Genomic DNA, 20,677 nt, shown 5'->3' with positions numbered 1-20,677 from the left:
CTTATGACCTATGCATCATTGCATATAGGTAGCTAAAACTTTCACAAGCGAATTATCAATTACATACATCCAAATGTTTGGGCAAGTTTAAACCTTAGTTTAAACTATGACAAAGAGGCCAATTACAATGCCAAAGATTTCTCTCGTATATGCGATTAAAATTCCCCAATCTGACAATGTTTTACCGTGAAATTGGTAATGTATGACAATTAAAATCTTCTAAAGTTTATGGTGATCACGCGATATGACGCATTTTTATTTGGTAATATTTAGACTTGAAGTGTCGCAATTTCGGTGTATTATTTATTAACTCTTTAATATAACCATACACATAAGAAATTATGTTACAATTTTATACCAAAAAATAGTACAGTTTATAAGGCGGCATTATCACTTAGCAGTGATCTCTTTCAGGCAACCGGGCTACGTATTAAATACTGAGGACTAGTCAATTTAAGCCATACATAATTTCTGTCAATACTCCATAATTTTAAATACCTACAACTTCTTAAATATTAGCGTTTTATATCAAAAGGACAAATATAATTATGGTTATCAGTAAGAATTAAACTACTAACTGTATAAAAACTGTAAGCATTAGCAATAAATTAAAGGTAATATGATACTCGAATGATAGACGGTCCTAACTTCTAGACAAGCTGCAAAATGTTTACAAATAAACATGCGCCCGCACACGCGAATGTCAGTAGCCAATAAAATCCCACGTACAACTGAGTACTGCTTCAGATTATTATTTAAGCTTCCAGTATTTTATATTGAAGTCCTTTCAGTATTATGAATACTTAGTATAGTTATTGTTTTTCGGGCTTTACGCAATACATTATGAAACTATGTTTTTTGTTGTTTTCTTTGCCTTTTAACCTGTACATTTAGATAACATCACTTATATTAAACGAAATGAAAGGAGAATTATCAATTAAAACTAGTTACCCAATTCCAGGTACAGAAAGTTATGCAAAAATCAAAATAAAAAAAAAGTTTTTGCTTTAAAATTGTCACTTTTGATACATATTATGTCGATTTTATCTAACATTGTTGTAAACAAAAGCCAGTCAAGTAATAATTAATCAAGCAAATGCATATTTATTATTTACCACTTCTCTAATAACATTTCGTTTCTCCGAACCACCATTGTTTACAGAAGCAACATTGTGGCAATATTTTTAATCTGTTATCAAATGCAAATTGCGTATTATTATAACGTAATATAAATAATATATCACAGTTCATTTCTCACGGATACTTCGCGGAAGCGTTAGTGGGCGAAGATATTTTTATGTATGTATATTCGGTTATCAGTAACTCTTTCCCACGCTACGTTATCAGTGTTAAAAATATTAAAATATTTAAAATCGTACGCTTCATGTTGCGACTTGTCCTGTTTTGTCCAGTCAGGATTGTATGAATTTAGGGATAACACGTATTTTAGTGGAATATTTTTAAACAAGTGCGATATATTTAACCCTAGAACACTAACCTTATTTTTCGACGTTTAATACTAACCTTCGTCGTTTCGACTACGCTGTTTATTGGAGGGGATTTAAGGGTTTAATTAAAAAAAATATATTTGTAGTTATGTTTTATTTTAAGCATAATGTATTAATCTACATATAAAAATATTAAAATATTTATTTTAACATAGTTTTAATTCAAATAGTCATCAAAATGAGATCACAGTTTACACGCTTTATGAACATTCTTAATTTTTTTGAAAAATTCCGTACATATAATATATACCTCTAAATTGCTCGAAATAAACTATTAATTACAAAAATAATGTCTGGAAAATTAATTAAAAATATAATTTTGATAATAGCTTAGGATCTAAAACATTTGTGACACACATCAAGTTTGTGTTCCCCACACAACGATTTTTTGCACCTAGTGCACCTATTTTTGGTCTACCTTTGCTATACGGAGGGACATATAACATATATGTTTATTTTATTTTGTTATGGAGGTACATTAGCAGCATTACTTTGCTCAGTCTCATTATAACTTTCACATTGTTTCTTCCTGGCATGTTTAAAATTTATGTGATTGAGTTCCGCAGAGTATCAGTAATGTCACCAGTAATTATACTTGAAAAACATTGAGGATCTAAAATATCTTGAAAAAAGCGTACAGGCCCACGTACTATATATCTATGTTCTTTGAAGGTCTTCTGCTTTGTGACCTTGACTGTTGTGATGACCATAATATGTGTTTGTCTTTACCACGAAGAATGGTACGCGATGGTCTTATAATCAAATCGCTAGGGTCAGTTGTAGTGCTAGGTGTCTCATCTTCAATAGAACGTGGGGAGATGTATTACTACTTGCCTCATAATCTTGATCTGGAAATTGCTCTTTATTGACAGTAGAAACTTCATCATCACCCTCCGTTTCATGCCTCTTCAGCCTCAATGTGGTCTTCAGGCTCTCTCGCAGATGAATTTTCCTCATCGCTTTAATAACGTATGAATCGTATCTAAAAAATAAAATAATAGGCACCATTATAAAAGATAAAATAACGTAATTTTAACTTAACTAAATATTACGAAAAGTTACGTTAATACTAACCTTCGTCGATGTGACGAGCCATGGTTGCTGGAACAGCGCGTGTGGACCTTCCACGTACAAAGCACTACCGTCCATCGCAAGCGCAACGGGTTGGCTGAGATTAGCTGAAGTCAGAAAACCAAACGGTCGCGCGCGTAAAAGTTATAGCGATTTTTTTGGTGACGCGTCGTCGAATCGACGAAGGGTAGTGATCTAGGGTTAAGTAGGTATTTATAAGATTTTATGAACCTAAATGTTCTAATTTGAAATGAATAAAAGTTGAAACGCGAGGTCCATTTTAATTCTTCTAGAGCTTGACCGACCATCAGTGCGTACGTCAGTCGCGCTTGTCTTATGTATGGAAGTTCATAAAACCGTTCATAGCTAGACCGACCATACGCACGCGTATTGTCATGCGTATTAGTGTCATAGTCATACACATTGTTGATGCGTATCGTGAATCGTCAGGACCGACGGTACGCACTGATGGTCGGTCAAGCTCTGCAACCAGCCTTAAAAATCAAACCTTGATTCCTAAAGCATCATTCATTTACCCACACATGAACAATACTCCAAACATCACACAAGCTCACTTAAATATCCAAAACACCTATCAATATCACTTATAAGTACAGAAACAAAAAAACTCGATACAGCGCCATCTGCCGCCAAATAGCGTTGACTCACGAATTCTCTTTGACTATATTAGGACAGATTAATTATTCATGAAAGGGTCGATGCATTAATTTCACGATTTCGTTAAAACCGGTAAACATGATCTGTAAAAAAGGTATCCTTGTACGGATGTCCGCTAACCGGTTTTTGTTTTGTATTGAAGCTCATGGAGTGTTTTGCAATTGCTTGTATGATATCCAGGTTTGAATATGGCAACCCTTCGTAAAAATATTCATTAGGTAGGTAGGTATTTCAAATAATTAGAAAGACACACGTAGGTATCCAACTTTGGAGATAGAATTGGGAAATCTCGAATAGGATAAAATAAATGAATGGGTTGATGAAGTCTTAGACTTTAGAGCATTAAACCAACTGCAGGATGAAGTTGAAGATAGTTATAACATAATAATATTATGTTGATGAATTATTTAGTTTGAAAAAGTTAGATATTATCATATTCTTTTTTAAAATTCCATTTATCTGTCTACGAACTTCTATCCAGATCCATTAACATAAAAACGCAACTTACAAATTGAAAGAACCTTTGGTATTCGTAACATTCATAATATCAAGTTCCTAAACTCCAAAGACAAAATATCATTACGCATTCTTCAAAATCAGATCTAAACCGAGATATCTCAAGATTCGTCTCGAGATTCGTCTTAAGATTTAAACGATTCGGAAGTTTAATCAGCACTAGAATTAACAATCGATAAGATCGGTGCATCGAGACCACCCAGTGTAGCGAATTAATCGATTCTTCTGAAGTATGAAAAAAAGCATTTGCATTTTTCGGCATCCATTAGGTGTGCTTTGGTAATGTACCGATTGAATTAATTACAATGCTAATAACAAGAGAAGACCTTATAAGTAATTAGACTACAAAAAAGAGCATGTGTGCCGAACACATGTGTCAGAAGTGAAACTTCTTTGGCAAAATTCAAAGATACCAAAATCGTCGCCTTACTCTATGGAGTATTATGTACGTCATGACGTGACGGTATTGCCCTGACGCGACCTTGTAAAGAAATTTCACATTCAAAATAACAAGCAATAAAAATATTATGATGACCAATTAATGAGTTTTGTTTGTAATTAATTTCCTTTAAAAATAAGTAAAAACAAAAAGACAAATGGGAAGTTCAGTGTGACGTAATGGGGTCAGTACTAAAACAGAGTTATGTTTGATAAGGATGTTGCAATATATTTAATTTTATTTATTTCTAGCTTCCGCCCACGACTTTGTACGTGCATCCCCGTTTTTCCCCGTTCCCGCAAGAATTTCGGGAAATCCTTTCTTAGCGGATGCCTACGTCCTAACATCTACCTGCATGCCAAATTTCAGCCCGATTCGTCCAGTGGTTTGGGCTGTGCGTTGATAGATCACTATATCAGTCACCTTTGAGTTTTATATATATAGATTATAAATATGTAGTTCTAATTGAGGATTCTTGTTTAAAAAAATGGCTATGATGTTATAAACAAGTCATAAATAATCTTGACGACCACTTCAAGTCTCATTTTTTTTAACATTAATGTTGATATTTGCAAACAAAATTAAAGCTGACTTGAAAATTATTTATTATGTACATACATACATTTTAAAGAATTGTGATATAAACCAATATCAAATGATTAAATCCAGGAAATATTCCTATAAAAACTTATCTAAATCTCAAATTGCTAGCCGTTAAACTTTATCGTAAGCAAATATTCTGACACCTCGACCGGCGCGTGTGTGGGAATTTGACAAGTGTAAATATTTATTATCCAAATATCCTGGTTTACTTTAACCGACTCTGAAAAATGAGAATTTTCGAATTGCCGGTTAATATCGTAGCAGTAATCAATGTCAACTTCAGAAAAGTATGGAGAGAAAGATGCCTTTGAGATAAAAAGGCAATAAAAGCAATATTTAATGTTGTATGTGTAATAAATAGCACCTACCTTTATAAATATTTGAATGCATTTTTTTCTGTAAAAAGTTACGTTGCAAACCACAGTAACGTTACAATCGTTGGACCAAAAGAGTTCAAATTACTTTATTTTTGTCACTACTATTGTTATAAGTTTTCTACAATATATAAGTATTTTTAAAATACTAATACTATGCTTTATTTCCAGGTTTCGTCTCATGCTCTCCGTCCCCTTGCAAGAACGGTGGCACATGCCTTTCTACGCCGAGAGGAGAATATTTTTGCAAGTAAGTCAAACCTTTTATATTGATTTTTCTATTAATTTGAACTTTTCTCAGTCTTCTGCTTTATTTGTAAATTATACATAGACAAAATAATATTTCATATAACAAAAAGTGTAAGATAATTATTAAATTGATTTTTCTTCTATTAATTAATATTATTAAATCTGAAACATTTGTTAGTTGGATTTAAGGTGGTTTAATAAGAATCGATCCACATAAACATGTATTTTAAACATCAATTGATATTAATTTAAACCACCTGTTATTATTCTGAACACAAATTAAAATAATATCGAAATATAACCGTTATTGGGGTGCAATACACCCTGCATTTATGTGTACGCAGATCACCCTAAAACATTTAATATAATCGTAACATCGTTCAAAAATCATCCTTATAAATTCCTCTTCAAGGACCATATTTCCTTGTAACAAAATATTTTTTATGACACAATAGCGTTAATGCATTTTGAAACTTAAGATAAGTACTTAGGGATGAAAATTGATTGATCGAAATGAGACAGATGCGCCAGAGTTCAAGTGTTGTTAATTGTATTGAAAAAACTACGCACTATAATTTTATGGTTTTCACTTGTGATACGACCCATTGGAATAATTTCTAATTAATAATAGTGCCATATACAAAATGGAAATGTTTTTTACTTAAAAAGTGCAAATAATATCATAATTAATTTCTAGTTATCTTGTTTTGTTCGTAACTCAGTTACACAAAAAAAGCTGAAGAGATTTAGATGAAATTAAACACATCTAGATAAGCATATATTTCCATGCCTCTAATCAACAGATTAACCACGAAAAATAAAGTACTTATTGGGTATTTGATTCAAATTTTATAAATATAACTTTATCACATTTCAAATGAAATTAGAAAATATATTATTATCAGAACTAGCCCTTCATAATGCCTTTGAAAGCGGACCTCTATGTTCGCTAGCCATTTACATATCGACCTATTGTGACTGCCTTAGTCTGAACTTATCCTATAGCCTTATATGTCATACTGGATGGCGGGCGAAATGGATAGAACCTGTAGGTACTATTTGTTCTCGAATTAATAAATTGTAGAGTTTTTAATAGTAGGTAACAAGCAACGTTTTCGTATCCGAAATATAGGTACGTCATGCGACATGTTTTATAACCCACTACCTACCTATAATACCTTTAGTACATAATATTACTTTAACATTAAAAAGAAAAATTAAATTCCTTCGAGTATTTCGCACATCGAAACCCAAAACAACTTTACAATACAGGTTAAGGCCTTTTTAATTTCGTTATTACTGATAGTTAATTATTAACGTAGCGTAAGCTTTAAAATCTTAAGTTTTATTATAGTAATCTGATTACTTTTAAAACCGCGAAATTATCTGAAGATGCATTCATGTTAGTCGCTCTTTTACACAAACAGCTAATGCGATTAATAAATTCAACACAGATATATCTATATCCAGCCAGTATTAACAATTAAGCTTAAAATCTTTGATATTGCTCATTATCTTCAATAACTACTTATTCGGCACGCACTTAGAATTTCTTCCATACATTTTAGTAACATAGGTAGCCAAAATTCGACTTATTCTCGATCGTAACTAGCAAACGAAACCTTAGTAAGGCATTCGCGGCTTTGTTTCCATCATTGCGGTGCTCATTAAAATCTTTGCCCTCTATGGAGGCTCCAGATACGGAGGTGAGAGGACCATCGTTACGAGCGGAATGCTCTGATTATGTACTATAATGGTATGTCTATATGGCTTCGCTTTTTGTTTTTGCATTTTTTAAACATATTTGGATAAGAGGGATTTTCGCTTGCGTTTGTGTACATACATGGGATGTTATGTTTTGAAAACATGAATATCAATTAATATTGGGTTTGATTTAAAAAGTTTGAATTTGATATTTTGGTTTTATGTTTCAAATGCTTTATAAATATAAATGCCCCCCGAAATAGCGGAGAACGCGGGTTCGAATCCCGACTCGTGACTGAATTTTTTCTATTCCTTAAAATTTTAATTTGTCAAGACTTTTATGTCAATAAGTCCCTATAGAGTATAGACTATAGAGTATAGATAAATGGTCAGATACGACGTTATTATATCTATACAGTGACGAAACTATAAAATGTTGCACAAAAGATGTCTTAAAAGCTTGTAAGCTGTCAAAAAGCTACAAAAGCTATCTATTATAGTAAAATTTATAATCTATTATGACAATCGTCTACCAAGTAATTTTTAGCGCTCAAGATAGATGTGAAAGATAAAAGATAAAGATAACAGATAGACATCGGTGTCGGTGACCTATAGACGGCCCTGTTGATTAACAATGATTTATATAATATTGTATGTAGCAACACTGCGTTGGTTGTGACACTGTGTCAACTGTCAGTTATGAAGGAAGTTTTTATATAGTCTGTAATCTGCAAGATGTAAGAGGTTCCCCATGTTGTTGTGTGATTAATAAAGGCACGCTTCAATGATCAAAGTTTGTATCTTTAATCATCCCCGCAATCCTTAACAGGGTTATGGGCCCAGTAACACAGCCAAGTAAAGCCATCGGTTTTAAAGTAAATTTATAAATATTAAAGGACAAAATGAGACCAGGCGAGCGCGCAGGAAATAAATTGATTTTTCAATTTATCTGCGCATGTTGTAACATCACCACTGCTCGAACGGTGAAGGAAAACATCGTGAGGAAACCGACATGTCGAAGAATTAAAAAGTTCGACGACATGTGTCATCCGCCAACCCGCACTTGGCCAGCGTGGTGGATTATGGCCTGTACCCTCATAGGAGGCCCGTGTCCCAGCAGTGGGAACGTATATGGGCTGATGATGATGATGATGATGAAAGGACAAAATGTCAAAAGAGAAATATCAAATTGTCCCTTTCGCGGGGGACAATTACAACGCATGGGAGTTTAGATTGAAAAGTATCCTGCGGGATAATGGAGCAATAGAGGCGATCGAAAAGGAGGATTTCAGTAAATCTACAAATAACAAGCAATTGGAAGCTAAAGCCCAGGCTATTATAATAGCGGCAACCGCCGACAGTCATCTCGAATACTTGAAGGACAGATCTGCATATCAAATGATTAAAAGCATGGAAGACAGCTTTAAGAAGAAAGGTACACGATCTAAATTATTTATAAGAAGAGAATTATCCGATATGAAATTCGACGAACGGAAACCTTTAATGGAACATTTTATTGACATGGAAAAGCTATTTGCACAACTCGGGGATGCTGGCAGTGAGCTCTCGGAAGAAGAAAAGGTGAACTATTTACTACTATCCATGCCGAAATCTTATGAAGGCATAATCACGGCGTTGGAAACTATGGAGGAATTGAAAATGGACTTTGTGAAAAACAGACTGCTTGGAGAAGAGGAAAAACGAAACAGAGGAGCGATCAAATCCCTTGATTCTTCAATCTTTTTGTGTTATGGATGTGGACGCCCCGGACACAAAAAATTTCAGTGTAGGAGCACTCAGCAGGCACGACACAGGACTGGTGACTGGAGACTTCACAGCCGTGGACGTGGCGACTGGAAGTACAACGGAGGCCGAGACGACAGTAAGGCTACTCGTCATCAGACCCAGGGGAGAGGTAGAGGAAAGTCATTTCTTACCGGCACTGAAAATACTGAAGGTAACAAATTTGTAAGTTTTATGTCCTTTAGCGCTGACACTGAACAGCAGAATAAGAATAGTTTTAAATGTGTTATAGACTCATCTAGTTCATTTCATCTTGTAAATGACATTAATTTATTCTCTAATTATTGTAAACTGGATAAGCCAATTAAAATTTCAGCTGCCAAAAATGATGTTGATTTAGAAGCTGTTGGTATAGGAAAAATAAAATGTTATTTAAGTGATTTTAAGGTTAATATTATATTAAATGATGTGTATTATGTACCACAATTAAGGAAAAATTTAATATCTGTTTCCAAAATGGAAAAGCATGGTTTAAAGATCATCTTCAATGAAGGGGAAGTTAAAGTTTTCTCACAAACCAATGAATTGTTTATGGTTGGGCATAGACTAGGATCCCTTTATTTTGTAGAATTTGAAGTAATTTTTAATGATTGTTATTATGGTGAAAAATCAGACACAAAAGATAATTTAGTAGAAATTTGGCATAAAAGATTTTCTCACTTAAGCTATAGTAGTTTGAAAACTTTAGTAAATAAAAATATGGTTGATGGTTTAACTGATTTGAAAGAAAAAAATTTAGAAAATAAACATTGTGAATCATGCATACTTGCTAATATTACACGCCTTCCTTTTAATGGGAGAATGTATAAGGCTAGGAAACCCTTAGAACTAGTACATACCGATGTTTGTTCTGTTAGCCCGTCTACGTGGGACGGATATAAATATTTTGTTACTTTCATAGATGATTTTACCCATTTCACTGCAGTTTACTTATTAAGAGACAAGTCTGAAGTTTTTGAATATTTCAAGACGTATTATAATTATGCTAGTAATCATTTTGGTCATGGTATATTGAAGTTAAAGTCAGATAATGGTGGTGAGTATATTACTAGAAATTTTAAATCTTTTTGTGATGAAAAGGGCATAGTATTGCAGTATACTGCTGCATATAATCCTGAAATGAACGGAGTAGCTGAGAGAATGAATCGTACTCTGACTGAAAAGGCGCGTGCATTATTGTTAGATTCACAACTTTCTAAAGAGCTTTGGGGCGAGGCCCTGAGATATGCGGTATATGTCACTAATCGTAGTCCCACTGCTTCTCTTAATGTTACACCATTTGAAATGTGGGAAGGAAGACGTCCTAATGTATCTAATTTCAGAATGTTTGGGTCATCTGCATATGCCCATATTCCTCAAAAACTCCGAATGAAGTTAGACCCTCGTGGTATTAAATTGAAAATGGTTGGTTATGCTCCAGGGGGATATAGATTATGGGATGATAATAAAAGGAGAATATGCATAGAACGAAACGTATTGTTTAGGGAAGAAACATGTTCAGAGTCACCTGAAACGGTTAGTATTGATGCGGAGTCTATCTCGGATAGGAAGGAGAAGGTTGGTAGTAGTAGTCCTGATAAAACCCAAACCAATAGTACTGAGAAAATTTTAATTTCTGATAATAATTTAGAATCATTACAATTTGAAGAAAGGAATATAGATAATGTTAATTCTAGGGAAAATAGAAAGAAAACTAAACCAAAATATTTACAAGATTTTGTTACTGATGATTCAGATTTAGGTGATATATTAATGGCATCATTTTTGTCTTGTTCTAATGGTAATGTTCCAGAAAAGTATAATGATATAGATTCTTATGACGATAAGGATAGGTGGTATGAAGCGGTAAATGAGGAAATTAAATCTTTAGAGGATAACAAAACTTAGGAAGTTTTATATAGTCTGTAATCTGCAAGATGTAAGAGGTTCCCCATGTTGTTGTGTGATTAATAAAGGCACGCTTCAATGATCAAAGTTTGTATCTTTAATCATCCCCGCAATCCTTAACAGGCCCGACGGCCGCGGCGGTGGGCGGGCGGCCCAGTTACGTGACGTCATAGCATAGATTATAATATTATGGTCATAGTGCATTTCCCGTTATTTAAGCGTTTATTGATGCATTTATGTCATGAGTATTTTTAGAATTTGTTGATTGCTTCTGAAGTATAAGTACCTATGATATATTTTTATAACGTTTTGTATAAACTATAAAGTAACGTGATTTTTGAGTTTATAGTTAATGAAGGAATCAAGTATAGGTACCTACAAAAGTATTAATCTATACTTAATATTATAAAGCTGAAGAGTTTCTTTGTTTGCTTGAACGCGCTAACCTCAGGAACCACCGGTCCGATTTGAAAATTTCTTTCGATGTTAGATAGTCCATTTATCGAGGAAGGCTTTAAGCTATACATCACGCAAACCAACAGGAGCGGAGCACTGTGGGTAAAACCGCGGCGCACAGCTAGTTAATAATATTTTTTTTTAAATAAGCTCTTCTATAATGAGTTACCCTAAGAACAAGTCAAACAATTTTGTTGCTTTTCTGTTTGTAAAAAAGAGAACGTAAAATAAATTTAAAACCCTTTTAATTGATTTTATCCCTATTTATTTGTAAATAATAAACCAAATAGAGTGGCGCTGTTAAAATTTTTACGAGGTCGTTTTGTCGGTCAACATTTACTATTAAACTAACACTTAACCGACAGACAATAAAATAGTTTTATGTATTCAATTGTTTAATAGGAAATAAACGGGTAAAGTATGGCTTTTGGATGTTTTACAGCTGTTAAATAGTGTTTAACGTACTGAATGCAAGAATGTTTTTTAGAGTTGATGTATCTGTGGTCGTTATCTATGGTCAAATAAAAAAAAAAAATATAAAAGTATAGCATTTTTTGGTGGATGCTTAGAAGTTTGTAAGATGAGTAGAGCGGGTCCTTTTCCACCAATAATGTGCCAGGATGTGTATCGAAGAATGTGTTTGTAAATAACCAATAGTATCGCCTCAAACGCTAAACGCTTCAAACTTCGAACTAAAGCGATATGATTGGTTATTTACAAACACATTCTTCTATTACTAGCTGCTCCGCGTGGTTTCACCCCCGTGGCTCCACTCCTGTTGCCCGTAGCGTGATGAAATATAGCCTATAACCTTCCTCGATAAATGGGCTATCTAACACCGAAATAATTTTTCAAATCGGACCAGTAGTTCCCGAGATTAGTGCGTTCAAACAAACAAACAAACAAACAAACTCTTCAGCTTTATAATATTATTATAGATTATTGTCGTGAAACTGTAATAAGTCTACTACAATTGTTTTAAATCGATTCAAATTGAAGATATGACGTCATTGACCCAAAGAAAGTTCTAGAACAATTCAGATGAGCGTGAAAATTGAACTGCCATACATAATAGTTACTCCATATAATAGCAGGTTACGAAATATTACAGCGGTTCTTTTGAGTCAGAGGAAAATTAGTTTTTTTTTATTGTGAGAAAATTTCTCGTTAGCTCTTTAGTGACCTATAATAAACGTTATTTTTTTATGTACGTGTTGAAATGGTACGTGTGCCTTAAATTTTAAGCGAATCCTTTTTAAATGCTGTTTTATAACGTGATATATGTATTGTTGTTTGTGCATTTCAGAATTAGATTTTGAGAAGGGTATGATTTGTCATATTTATGCTTGCTTAATGTTTTTTTTTCTTATAAATTTGCTAAAATATGTATACAATAATATGGATCACTTTTTTGAAAGCTGTATTATTTACTTATCACTTCAATTAGTAACAAGATAATTAATTCAATTTTCGAATTATTTGAAATTTCTAGTTTTAAAGCTTTCTAAAAGACTTGCAAAAACTTCCTAATATTCTCAAAAAACTCGTTGTTTGTAAAGTAGGTTTACGATCAAGATGTTTACATGATAACATAATGCAGTGTTAGCGCTCGAGATGAGACGGGAGATCGGTCCGTCTCTCTCTCGTTATACCTGCGATCGCGCTCGTGAGGTTTTGGTGTGACACAAGTTTCTGAACATGTCACCCGACTAAAACGATTTTAAAGACGTTATCACGTCAAAATCATTTAAAATTCATCGTTGGTACATATCCGTATAGCTTATACGTATTCATTGTACGTATTTATTATATTACGACTGAGATTACGACACAAAGCGTCTCGCGAATAAGAGCAATAGATTATAGAACAAATGTAATTTTGGGTAATTTGTTAAGCGTTACGCAACCCGGTGTGAACTTGGATGTGATTTAACCGACTTACCAAATAACGATAGAAGGTTTTCAGTTTGTAGTAATTTTCTACTATATGTATGCTTTTACTCCAAAAACTATAGCGGCGAAACCACGTGTAATAATAATTATTATAGTAATTTGTTTCTTAGGTAAATTATATTTGCTTTTTTTAAAAAAAAACAGTTCTCTTTAAAAATTTCGATCTTTAATCTACGAACTTGTTCTATTTCAGCAGACAAAATGATTGAACTGTAATAATATCAAAATAACTTGGCCTTGAAAGTACTGTATGGATATTCACAATTGACCAAATTTCACGTCGCAATTCCGCATAGAATCTACCTTCATATTTATTTATTTAGCTTTTTATTTATACTTAAAAAAGGTTGACAATACCTGCCATAGAAAAATTCACACGGCTGCTACAAGTGAAAGCCGATGTCCAAACGTAGCAAGGACTGTTGAGTAACTCTTGAGTGCAAGTTGAGTGTCACTTAAGATGGTCATTCGCATTGTCTCAGTTCATGAAATGGTTATTAATCATTTGTGTTTGCTTTAGATTCTGCGGAGATCATTAATCTTTGAGTGGATTGTATTTGGTGTAATTATTCTTTGATAGCGTTTTTATAGTAGATAGGAATATTGTAAAGATTATTAAATTTATTGGCATAGTTATATAGCTACTTCGGTAGTGAAATAACAGTTAGTGCCCTTACGCACTAGCGGTTAACCGCGGGGGCGGTTAACCGCGCGGTTAGCCGCTTTCCCATTTTAATATGCAACCGCATATGATTGTACGCACTAATCATAAAAGCGCGCGGTTGCATATTAAAATGGGAAAGCGGCTAACTGCGCGGTTAGCCGCCCCCGCGGTTAACCGCTAGTGCGTAAGGGCACTGGAAAAGTGGATGCATAAAAAAGAAGCAACATAAATATTGATATACTTATTTCTTTTCAAACTCATAAAGGAATAAATATCTAGGATTCAATTTAGTATTAAATCAAATATATTTATGAAAATATTTTTTGGCGCTTTACTATCTATAAAATAACTCGTTATATAAAACGATTTAGAATCCAAAATTGAAAATATCAAGGAAATGGATTAAAAAATCACACATAAATACGCTCTATTATACACTAATAACTGTTAAATGTTAAATGATGACTTCCACGTAATTAACAAGTTTCTTCTTAAAGTCGGATTCTTAGGTAATACCAAGTGACGCTTAAGCTGGATTCTTAAGTCAGTGAAGTTAAGTAAATCGGTTTATAATAAAGCAGAAGGACATTAGTTTAATCGCACCCTTGACTACCTCGTTACGCCGGATTTCATATAAAAAGCCATAGCCCTTCGATAAAAGTTCTGTACATATTTTTATTTATAGGTACTTCGTACCGCGTATTGACTCGCAGCTACCGCAATTAGAACTGAGATAATCTCTGGTTTAAATATTAGTTATTCGTATGAATACGAATGTGTTCAGATTCTAAATAGTTATAGAATGTTTGTTGCTTAAAGAATATTATATCAGATATTGTCAATATTAAATAAATAAATAGCACAGTTGTATAAAATGAAAGTGTTGTTGGTTTGTAATTTAATAATATTACCAAAATTGCTGTTCCGATTTTGCAACTTTCGCCGGAAAAAGATAGTCATTACCAAGATAAAATTGATCTCATTACTATAAAATATACTTGGTGTTAGAATCATTGCAAAATTAATTCATAATTATTTTTTTTTTGCAATTTCTATTAAAGTGTTTTTATCAGCCGAGATGTTGGTACAAAATTACGAAAAAAGAAGCAAATACGAATACGAAAAAGAAGTAATTAGACACAGATCTAGTAGGTATATAGAAAGCACTAGCTTTCCACCCGCAGCTTCGCCCGCGCAGTCAAAGAAAAACCCGAATAGTTCCCGTTCCCGTGGAATTTCCTGGATAAAACCTATCCTATTTCCCGGGGTAAAAAGTAGCCTATGTCCTTTCCCGGGTATTAAAATATATCCATACCAAATTTCATGAAAATTGGTTCAGTAGTTTTGGCGTGATTGAGTAACAGACAGACAGACAGACAGAGTTACTTTCACATTTATAATATTAGTATGGATTGTATCAATGAAATCTTATCTTTTCTACGATCTTTTTAAAACAACAATTTCACCACGGATCTCCAAAGGGTATATTTGACTTGGTTTCAAAAAGATAATAGCAGTCACTTCCTCCAACTAGAGATGACTCGGCATTCGGCGTGAGAAGAAATAATGTTTTTTGGACCTGTCCCCACTTAGATCGTTATCATTTAAATGTTTAAGAATTCGGCCAGAAATTTCTTTATAAGTACACTTTTATTGGATTTGCTTCAGACCAGAAAGTCTGGTAGGTTAAAAATTATCGATGCTCTTATTATGCGAAAGTATCGATTAAATGATTATTAGCTTTGTTTATATAGAGGATAGATTTTGATATATTATTGATAGATGTGAGGATACATTTTGGTAAATTTATAAAAGACACTCGTCACCGACCAACAAAATGTGGGTGGCCTATAGAACAATAAGAAATATTAATAATATTTGCAGTAGATCCCCTCATGAACCTATCAGAAAACGTTATCGAAACATCAACACTTGAGCACGTACAAAAGTCGTAAAGCATAAATCTAATATGCCATAATGCCCATTACAAAACTATCTTCAAAATATCATCTACGAATCTCGCCGCAAAAGGAAAAACCGAAAACCAATAAAAGATAATAGAACCATTGAATGCAACCATTATTATGCGATGTCTCGGAATGCTCTTTGACGGACCCGATCTCAGCCAGTGATTACGGATTTTACAATCTCACACGGGCGTCTTACTTCGTTAGCGGTCCACGACAAGCGGAAAGAGCCGTGGATATCTTCACAACGAATTATCATTTCGTACGTGATCCCAGAAAACTATTGTCGAAGATAATTCATCCAAAACGTTCGGATATTACGAGCGAGCCTTCACGATAACTTCTGAAGATTTTATGAACCCGGTCTTCGACTTTGCATACGATAAATGGACGATCAAAAAACGAGTTATCGGATACATCAATCAATTCTGTGCTTTAGTGCCACTTGGTAGACCACAATTTCTTTCGCAACAAAAAACCCGACTCCAAAAACGTGTTGGTAGCCACACGAAAAAGATTAACGTCCTTTTACTTTTGTACATACATAAGACGTTAAAAGGGTTCATCTTAAATTGCTAATACAGGCTGTATATCATGTCTCGTCCTGCCAAATGTCGCCTTATTTATAACGTCATCCAGTTCATAAAAGTGACCACTGTAAGGGACAATTTGTCAGAATATTAACGCAAAGTATGAATCGGATTTTTTTGCAAGTGGATTTTTATAAATCGGTGAAGATTCTTTAAAATAAAAGCAAAATTTGCCGACTTTCGGCAGGAATTTCTCGTTAAGCCCGGCGGGAAGGCATGCGAGTATTTTGGTGCTATTATCTGACCGGTTTGGTCGAATTTAAAACAATAGCTTGCGTCTGCCCCGGGTTCCTTTACCTGCATAGTTCCACTATTATAAAAGGAAACTGAATCATAACGATAGGCTTCTTAGAATATTGCTCAACTTCTAAAATTGGTAGCGAAAGATGCGATCGATCTAATTTATGACTTCAAATTTAAACAATAGGAATTTGTTAAGTTACTGTGGAAATAATAAATCTATATATAATATCGTTAATGAAGTAAATACCTACCTTAGTAAAAACATAAGTAATGCACAAGATATTATTCTTATATGGTAAGCATTGCGATTTCCTGTACAATATACAAGCCAGTCCATAAACACAATTTGGAGTTGAGAACGTAATTGCCTTTGGCCTTTGCCCAGTCGATCTTCGGCCATACTTCGTAATGGTTGTCATAGTTTTGCTTTTTCGTAGCCCATGCAAATATAACGAGCCTCGTGTCTTGAATAGCTGCTTAGCATAAACATAAGGGTCAGCTTAGTAAATTTGAGTTTTGTGTGCGGTAATGGATAATTCTAGTAGACTAAAACGGTTTCGCAAGGCCTCACACATTCACGGTTTCGGGTTGCTTACAATCTCGTGTTTGTGAAGGGAACTAGATAAGCGCGTTAATTATCGGTTATATTAGTTGCGCTACTGGATTAACCCATTGAGCCCCAAGCGGCCTGATCGGTCCCAGACACAATAGATTTTCTATTGTGTCTGTGGTTCTGGGGCCTGAGTTACTAAGATACTGAAATCAAACGTATTAACGGTTATTTGAATCGTCAATGAATTTTATAAAAATATCATATACACATTTGAAAACAAGTATAATTTATGAATATGAAGACGAATAAGCTTTAGTGTTGAAAATTAATAATATTCCCTATCCATTCCGACCATACTTCCTCAATCTTTGTTACGTGTATAAAACTATAGATACATATTATTTCGTCTAAATTCTTACAACTAAGGCTGGTTGCAGAGCTTGACCGACCATCAGTGCGTACGTCAGTCGCGCTTGTCATATGTATGGAAATTTATAAAACCGTTCATAGCTAGACCGACCGACCGACCGATCCGAAGATTTAGCATTGGAAGATCTAAACATCTCACACCCATCACTACACGTAAACATATTCCCATTCCACAAACTACGAGTTCTCTAAAATTCAGTGCTACAAGACATACAATTACCGACCACATCCGTCTCTCCTTACAAAGTGCGTAACTGTTTACAAGTATTTAATGTTAGGTAGCTGTCACGATTGCAGCGAGTCGTCCACGTACCTTTACCTTTACTATTCACATCTTTACCAGTTTAGTTCTTTCGTACAACTATTTATCTCGAAAAACTGTGAAAAATCTTGGCGATTGTCGTGTTCCCAGTATAATCAATCGATATTCTGGAAAATTCGAACGTTGACAAGCGTTAAGTGGATTTACTATAGGAAACCAAAAGGACTAGCTCTCGTAAGTATTTTATCGCTCCCGCTTCCGCTTATCTGTCCTAAACGCGACCTAAGCTACGATGTTACTGAATTGTAAAGTGGACATTTAGAATTGCACCATCAGTTAGTCGGACCGGGCCATTTATCTTCGCGGGACATGTTTGAACTTTGAGAGCGCTTTTCAGTATGTAGTTCAATTTGTTTTCATATATTGATGCGATATTTATTTATTTATGTAAGTTTCCGAGATCAACAGATCGATTTCAAACTTACATAATCCGTCGAATGATATCAATTAAATCTCTTGAAAGAAGCAAAAAGTAACTTCGTTTTAGTTAAAAAAGATTCAATTATGATATTATAAACAAAGGTATTACATCATTTTATGATCCTCAATTTTATTTGCACTCCAATAAATATTTATCGGATCCCGATCATGGCCATATCAAAGTTGACTCGAACTGCCTTTAATGAGATCTGCGCTATATATGGCATTCGTTTGTTACGGAGCAATCGTCTCGCGATTCCTGTATCTGATCTCTTTGTTGCATTACTGCATTGATTTGCAATCATTGGGAGATCTTAAAACACTAAATTGTTGATGCTGCTCCTTATTTCAATAGGCAAAATCCGATTAGATTAAAACTCCTTAAATAGTAGTCTGATTTATTGGAACCCGACATTAGTTGTTCGTTAGCTTGTCAAACTGTCTCCGATCTTTCGATGCTAAATCTGTGAGTTTAATAAATATTCATTGACTTGCTTTGAGTTTAAGACCAAGATAATAAACTTGTAAACGAAAAAGCTTGTTCCATCTCCCTCAACGTCGCTGATCATAAAGTCTAATCTTCGTTACACAACGCAGTTACATCTTATCTCCGAAAAACATGACTCAATATACCCAAGTTCCAGGTACAGTTAAAACTTGACCGTGAACCGAGCGCCATTACTTTTGTGTTTACACGGGTCACGTTATCATAATCCAAATCTTGATGACAATGTGAGCAATAAACTAAAACCGACACGACCGCAGGTGCCACCTGAAATCCGACCTTATTACCGATGGCATAGAGTCCTGAAGAAATGTCGATTATGTTGCTTTTCATGTGTGAACACCTGAGACTATCTCGATGCCGTGAAGCACGTCTGCTCCTCGACCGTCATACTTTATCTGTAATAGCTGGCTTTTAATGGTCTGTGCTATTCTTTGGTCCACATATTGCAATCACTGAGAATTATTGCTCGATTCTCATTGTGATACAGCGAACCCTTTGTGAGGCCGTTCGATATTAAATGAGAAAGGGATAAATCGAAATTCGAATATTGTTCAATAAATACATCAAATAAGGTTCTACGAGACCCAATAAAAGATCATTACTGGTTGTAAATTAGCTTCATTTCCAGTACTCCAATTGACAATCATTATTCAAATGATAGAAAGCATGTTTATGAATCGGAGTCTCATTACGGAATGATAAATCGGGTACATTTGTATTATCCATTGAGAATATTCTAAATCATAACAACGCCATGTCAGCCACCCACAAGAAGGCAGAATTTAACACGTAACATGAGCTATCAATCTAAAGTTACAACACAAAATGTTGACTATCAATTATTCGTCTAATGAAATAATGGCGGAGTAACCTCACGATCGAGGGCTCCTATATGAGTTCTCTTGTTAATGTTGTACGTTATCCATCTTACAGCTATTGTTTGTGGTCTTGATCACTTTCGACTCGTCATTTTAATTTATAGTGGAGTAACTTATATCCAAGAATTAAAGTTAAATACCTCATTAGATCATTATCATCCTGCATACTAAAAACGAAATGAGAATTGTTTCAAACATCTCCGTCTATCGTTAATCATCCATAGAACTAAAACGTTCAAAAACTGTCTGACACTAGAAAAAGCGTCAAGTCCATCACTGCAATGAATATTCATAACTGTCATCACAATCTGCTTCGTTTCCGAACGTGTCCATTCTCTTGCGGTTTCAACACGTTCATTGTTGCAAAGTAATTACATTGACGTTACTTCAATCAAGCAGCTAGTCATTAATTAAAACAAAAAGTGATGTACCAACAACACTTGGAGTATTGTTCGATATAATGGTGCCTTCGCGCTTTCTATGAAACACGTATTACGTAGATTTTGTACTTATGAAGTAACAAGAATGGATAAAGACAAGTAAAGATGGGTCTACAAGTTCTTGCTATCAGTATTGGCAATCAATGTGTAAATTAAAGTGCTTTGGTATTCTTCTGATTTATTCAGACAGGCTCTTGTAAAACTTTTCTTGCTATGTTCATCATCCTAGTCCTAAGCTCATCCTAGCGCATATTTCTATGTTAATACGAAGCTCAGGCTATGTGCATTCCTTGCGCCGTTTCTTTGATTTACCGTTATTGTTACAAATCAATGGAAATAAGGGACAATGGAATTTTCTTCAATAGAATTGAGACAAAAAATAGCAATAAAGAAAATAACCTATCCATTTTGTGAAGTCCGGT

General features: G+C 34.3%; 1 protein-coding gene and 1 long non-coding RNA gene across 3 annotated transcripts in view; both read left to right on the top strand.

The window, feature by feature from the left end:
- LOC123704982 (neurogenic locus Notch protein) overlaps positions 1–20,677 on the top strand; it is a 127,721-nt gene that overhangs the window by 35,216 nt on the left and 71,828 nt on the right. For both annotated transcript variants that reach the window (XM_045653524.1, XM_045653514.1), the window contains exon 2: positions 5,361–5,439. In XM_045653524.1, coding sequence (XP_045509480.1) covers positions 5,361–5,439 — 79 coding nt within the window. The remainder of the gene's footprint in view (positions 1–5,360; positions 5,440–20,677) is intronic.
- On the top strand, positions 7,771–10,915 carry LOC123705281. The gene is made up of 2 exons (XR_006753290.1): positions 7,771–7,886; positions 10,871–10,915. It is a non-coding gene; the product is annotated as an uncharacterized LOC123705281 (long non-coding RNA).

Source organism: Colias croceus, chromosome 2 (assembly GCF_905220415.1).
Source record: "Colias croceus chromosome 2, ilColCroc2.1".
Classification (NCBI taxonomy): Eukaryota; Metazoa; Arthropoda; class Insecta; order Lepidoptera; family Pieridae; genus Colias; species Colias croceus.
Note: the sequence above shows the minus strand (reverse complement) of the source record. Positions and strands in the feature narration are given on the sequence as shown.